Here is a 6,173-nt window from a genome sequence, read left to right as displayed (position 1 = left end):
TTTAACAACTACTTGCAAAATCTCGTACTTGACGAAAGTGCTATAAAAAAAGGTTGTGAAAAAGTTTTTTCATTAACACTGCCAAACATAGGTATGCCAATCGTGTTCATAACCATGAGTAATATCGTCCAAGAGTTATCACTATCACCATTTCCAACTAATCGATACATAATTATAATCGACTAAAGTGCAAGAACAAGTCAGTGTTTCAGTGTCCGAGTACAAAAGAAGCCTGACATTACACTGTCTGAGCACCAAAAAAGTAAATCTCTATATTCTTTCTTGTAAACTCTATCATTATAGTGGTTCCCTTCAACTAAGGTTATTGAAGAAAGACTGGATGTAGGCTTGGCCGGACCAGTATAAATCTTTGTGTTGATCTTTCCCTCCCTCACTTTTATTGTTGACAGCCTAGTGCCCAAATACAAAATGCAATCCAGTGCCCAAGCAAAGGAACAACTCGAAATCCCAATGCCCAAGCACAAAAAGCATTTTAGCATTTATAGTGACTAAGTACAAGAGTAACTCAGCTTTCTAGTATATGGGTAACTTGGATAGAGTATGGGAGCAAATAACAACTTGGCGCAAGAGCAAATCAACATTCCAAAACCAAAGTACACAAGTTATCTACCACCCCAAGTCCAAACCGAGACTAAAGAAGGCGACCCACTTCTTTCTCCAAACTTTAACCATATGTCGTTAGCCCACCAATCAGGGACATGATACTCTCCCCAATCTAGACGAGCAGCATCAAGCCTCAAGGTTGGCAAACTTGATTAACAAGTTGGAAATTGGTACCAATTTTGTGTCTCTGTTTGTTAGCTCTCATCGACCATAATACACAAACCGACCAGGATGTCCCACCAAACCTTAACGTAGGACGCCTTTACTTCCTTCGACGCAAGCCAAATTCAAAAAAGAAGACAAGAAACACAAGGACGAGCTTAGATAGGACTTAAAGAGTGACAATGATTACTTGGAGTGAAGTATAAAGAAATCCAAGATAAAAAAAAATTAAAATCATCTTTAGCTCGCCCTTAACCTGCCTAAGTCGGCAACACCCAACAAAACCTGCCTAAAGTTGGTCGCATGAAAGTGAAACTTGCCTAAAGCCTGCAACACCTAACAGAGCTTACCCAAGTCGGTAGCCTAGCATCAAATTTCCTAAAGTTCACAACACAAGTCAAAAGGGTTATCCATACAAAACAATTTTGGTATTACAGTTATTATTTATGATGGAATATCATTATGTTATTATTAACTACATTGTTATTATATGCTTGAGATATGTATTATTCTAATAGGAACATAAGTCCATGACCAATGTTGATCATGTAAATACAACTAATCTCGACATTTTGGTAGTTATTATTTATGATGGAATATCATTATGTTATTATTAATTACAGTGTTATTATATGCTTGGGGTATGTACTATTCTAATAGAAACATAGATTCATGACGAATATTGATCATATAAATACAACTAGTATCTTTTAAGGAATACTCACTTCATAATTACTTATACTCGTTATATTAAAAAAAAAATCATAAACCCTCTTACTTGACGAGGAAAAATCTATTTATAAAAACACAAAAAATTTAATTTGAACGAAGCTACTACTCAAATCTTACAACCTATCTACAAATTCACTAATCTCGATCGTTTGGTATAACACTAAAAAAAACCATAGGGAAAATTACTTTATAGACTTAAACTATGTATAAATTTATGGTAAATTTACGAAACTGTTAGAGAAGATTGATAAAATAGCATTAATAGACAGCCTGTAGAGAGGAATGGAAAAATGATTTTAAAAATGACAATTACTTCTGTCTTGTCAATCCAACAAAACATTAACTAATTTTTGAAATTCTAACATTTTCATAAAATATTATTTAAACCATTATTTATTAGTAAAGTATGATCAAATGCTCCACTCATAAATTTCAAATAGTTGACTATTGTTGTCCTCATTTTTTTTATTCTTAATGTATTCTCATATAAATATCCACAAATCAACCTATTAAAAAAAAAGTGTACTTGAAGTTGTAGTTCTCGGACATAAACACAGACAAAGAATCAATATGAAGACTCGTGGTTCCGCCATCTCTGCAAAATGGGTTCCAATTTTCTCTGTATTTTCCTTCATTCTTGGAATGATCATAACGACCAGGTCACTATATCTTGATCGTTTTAACTTTTTTCTTCACAAATTTTTTATAGGATTCTTCTCTGTTCTGTGGTCCTGTTTACTTTATTTTACTTTGTTAAACTGGAATACTAGAGTTCGAAACTTGAGTCCGTGAATTGGCGCTTTGTTTTCCGAAGTTCAAATTTTTATTGCTCATGTTAATGACTGAACTGAATAACGACAACGTTGTTTACTTCGCAGGATGTGGGAGGCACCTGAGTCTAATGGGGTGCTTCTGTCAAATCATCGACGCGACCAAGAACTGCAAGTGGTGACAAGGGATTGTGCCACTAAAAAGGCATGTTTTTATGGTTCACTCCCAGTGATCTCTTCAGTTCCATTTGCTGATGTTTTTTGCATTACGTTCTGTTTTTTAAATTTCTGGTGGTGTTTTGACTGTGTCACGTGCAACCTGTGCAGGATAAGGATCTAATGAGTGAAGTGTACAAAACCCATGAGGCCATTCAGTGAGTGCTGAGAGGAACATGTTTTTAGTTGTGGTTAGAATTGTTTCCATTTGCAATTTGCAATTGAAGTGTTCTTTGAATGATTGGTGTTTATGATTTTGTGGAGCGGTATCAGATCCCTGGACAAGCAAATTTCCGCCCTTCAAATGGAGCTAGCAGTGGCAAGGAGTGGCAGAGAATCTGAAACCTCAGGTGGTTCGGCTAACACCTTGGCCAGAAGATCCTCCATTGAAGGCCCTCCAAGGAAGAAGATGTTTCTAGTGATTGGCATAAACACTGCTTTCAGTAGCAGGAAGCGACGTGATTCTGTCAGAGAGACTTGGATGCCACAAGGTATCTGTGAATGCAAATTGTTTTAATCTAATCTAAATGGTGATGCACTCATTTCTGATAATTTGTGGTTTTGGCTTCACCTTTTGGTCAGGGCAGCAGCTTCTTCAACTGGAACAAGAGAAGGGAATTGTCATCAGATTCATGATTGGTCACAGGTTATTTCTTGTAAGATTCTTATTGTGCTAGTAAGGTGAAATTATCATCAAAATAAAGTATGGTGTGAATCAGAGGAGCGTTACAATAATGTCTAAAGTAAATAAGGTCAGCAAATGAATTAATGGCTTTATCCATAATTCCTTAAAATGTAAAGTCATGTGAAGTTTCCTTTGTCAAGTGAAACACCTTTATATACTATTTGTTGATATGATAGCACCGAAAGATTTTTCCCTGTTTTATGTGACAGTTATCTCCATTACACAGTTATCTGACCTGTAGATTCTAAAATGAGCCACAAAATTTGTCACGTAGAACTTCATTTTTAACCCTTACCTTGTAGAAGAACCATCGGTGACAAAGTTACAAATTGCTGCAGAATTTTCGGTAATCCTTTACTTTATGTATTAAACTCAATCACTCAATCTCATGTTGAGATGATCAAGCTCATAGAAGATTCTTGACATCACAAAAGAGTAAATTCTGTAGTTACCATAGGCATGTTTTTATTACTACTGATTGAAAATAGATACATGTTTAAAAGTGACACACAGTTATCCTTAACGGAACTGACATGAATGATTTTGTCATGGTTGTCTCAGTGCAACTTCTAACAGCATTCTTGATCGAGCTATTGATTCAGAAGAAGCTCAGCACAAAGATTTCCTTCGCCTGNTAACTCATATCACTGGAACTGTTTTAGTGATATAAATCCTGATAATCTATCAAGACTATGATATTGTTTATTCATTTTGTAGGAACATGTTGAAGGGTATCATGAATTGTCTGCAAAGACAAAAATTTTCTTTTCTACTGCAGTTGCAAAATGGGATGCTGATTTCTATGTCAAAGTGGATGATGATGTACATGTCAATTTAGGTATATGCTGTCTCAATACATCTTGACATTTTTCTTGTGTTTCCATGCTTTTTTTTCCTCCACTCCATTCCCCTCACAGGAAAGGTTTGTGCTAACAACTGCTGCCATGTAGGTGTACTTGCAACAACCCTTACTCGTCATCGTTCAAAACCCAGGGTGTACATTGGATGTATGAAATCTGGACCTGTTCTTTCACGAGAGTAATTCCACTTGACTTATGTTTTTCAATTCTCCTTGTTGTGGCTGTGTTATCTGATCTTGTTTCTTTCTCTAGGGATGTTAAGTATCATGAACCTGAGTTTTGGAAGTTTGGAGAAGAGGGTAACAAATACTTCCGACATGCAACTGGACAGATATACGCAATCTCTAAGGATCTAGCCACCTACATTTCCATTAACCAGTATGGATATATTTTTTCATGCAACACCAAGCCACATTTTTGTTGACAGTACAAGAGAGGTTAATCTATAGTATACAACATGGACAAGCACTGATAGATTTAACAAAAAAGGACCATTTAACTTTTTTCACCTTTCGCACTCACTAGATTCACCATATACTTTGAAACATTTTCCAATGTTGGAGATTCCACCCAACTAAAGATAAAACAAATTTATAATATATAAATAAGTGTGAACATTATTTTATGAACCGATTTAATAGANTAAAGTTAGGTTTAAAGTTTATTTCTTAATATGTATTAAAGTCATTTGAAAAATTTATCTTAACGATATTTGTTATTTGTTGTCAATATTGGAAGTTTAGCATTAACTAAAGATAAAATCAATTTAGAATATATATATATATATATATATATATATATATATATATATATATATATATATATATATATATATATATGAGTACAAATATAATCTAACAAACCAGTTTGGTGGAGGTTGAATTAAGTTTAAAATCTATTTTTTAATAGTTAGTTAAAAGAGTTTTCTATCTTAGTTCATAGATCAGTCGGAGTTTAAAGGATGATCCTAACTGTGATTGCAGGCCAATATTACACAAATATGCCAATGAAGATGTGTCACTTGGTGCATGGTTCATAGGTCTAGAAGTTGAGCACATAGATGAACACAACATGTGCTGTGGAACTCCTCCAGGTATGACATGTGAAAATTCTTAGAATATGTGAAACCAACTTGGTGTCTTCTTCCCATGACACGTTATTCCTAACAAAGGATTTGTGCAGACTGTGAGTGGAAGGCACAAGCAGGTAACATATGTGTTGCATCCTTTGATTGGACCTGCAGTGGAATATGCAAGCCCGTGGAAAGGATCAAATATGTGCACTCAAAGTGTGGTGAAGGGGATGGAGCTATTTGGAGTGCTTTAGCTTAGGTTTGATCAAATAAAGTGCTTTAGTTTAAACAATAAGCTTCTACTTTTTAAATTATAGTTGATTCTTTATATTTATAAGTCAATTTGTAATTGGGTTTCCTTAGCATTGTTGTATTAAAGTAGATGGAATATGTTTCTATTCAGCCTAATAGAAATACTAGAACAAGGTCCAACAAGGTCCACTAAACTTATTTGTAATTGGAGCAGTCTAAACTTATTTATTAAAACAATATTCACATATCATAATTAATTTCGACAATTTAGTATTATGGTTATTATTTATGATGAGGTATCATTATGTTATTATTAACTATATTGTTATTATATGTTTGAGGTAAGTATTATTTCAATGAGAACATAAGTCTACAATCCATGTTCATCTTATAAATACAACTAGTATTTCCTAAGGAATACTCACTTAATAATCACTAATACTCCCTATATCCATAAAGATCCTAAACTCTCTTACTGAATCAGANGNGACGCTCCTCGAGGCATTTTCCAATGGCGAAACATAGTGGAAAAAGGAAAACTCAAAAGAGAACGACAGAAAACCCTAGGAACGAAGTAAATCACTAGAGGTAGAGTGGATTGAAGGTTTGAAAATCCTAACTGGTGCTTCAAAGCGGATGAATGAAGAACCCTAAACCCTAGGTTCGACTCTTTTTGTGGTGGAGAAGGTCTTAAAAAGCCTAGGAGAATCGATTAATCGGTGGAAATGCGAGATTAATCGATGGAAAAGGTGATAAACTAGGTTACGAAGGCAGGAATGTTTTAAACGGAGGAGATCTCT

General features: G+C 34.6%; 1 protein-coding gene across 1 annotated transcript; it reads left to right on the top strand.

Annotated features, from left to right (window-relative positions):
• The first annotated feature begins 2,049 nt into the window (after positions 1-2,049).
• Positions 2,050-5,584, top strand: LOC106763955 (probable beta-1,3-galactosyltransferase 5). Its single transcript, XM_014648140.2, has 11 exons — positions 2,050-2,177; positions 2,397-2,493; positions 2,616-2,662; positions 2,778-2,995; positions 3,087-3,150; positions 3,751-3,823; positions 3,907-4,027; positions 4,140-4,227; positions 4,302-4,427; positions 5,033-5,142; positions 5,232-5,584. Exons 1-11 carry the CDS (start codon positions 2,089-2,091, stop codon positions 5,378-5,380), a joined length of 1,182 nt encoding a protein of 393 aa, XP_014503626.1. The 5' UTR covers positions 2,050-2,088; the 3' UTR covers positions 5,381-5,584.
• Positions 5,585-6,173: the final 589 nt, after the last annotated feature.

The sequence above is a fragment of the Vigna radiata genome, chromosome 6, assembly GCF_000741045.1.
Source record: "Vigna radiata var. radiata cultivar VC1973A chromosome 6, Vradiata_ver6, whole genome shotgun sequence".
Taxonomy (NCBI): Eukaryota; Viridiplantae; Streptophyta; class Magnoliopsida; order Fabales; family Fabaceae; genus Vigna; species Vigna radiata.
The sequence above is the reverse complement of the archived record's forward strand: the minus strand, read 5'-3'. Positions and strand labels throughout refer to the sequence as shown.

Coding starts and splice junctions, on each gene's coding strand:
- LOC106763955 (XM_014648140.2), top strand. CDS start 2,089: ATGAAGACTCGTGGTTCCGCCATCTCTGCAAAATGGGTTCCAATTTTC. Junction 2,178..2,396: donor GGAATGATCATAACGACCAG/GTCACTATATCT, acceptor TTTACTTCGCAG/GATGTGGGAGGCACCTGAGT. Junction 5,143..5,231: donor GTGCTGTGGAACTCCTCCAG/GTATGACATGTG, acceptor GGATTTGTGCAG/ACTGTGAGTGGAAGGCACAA.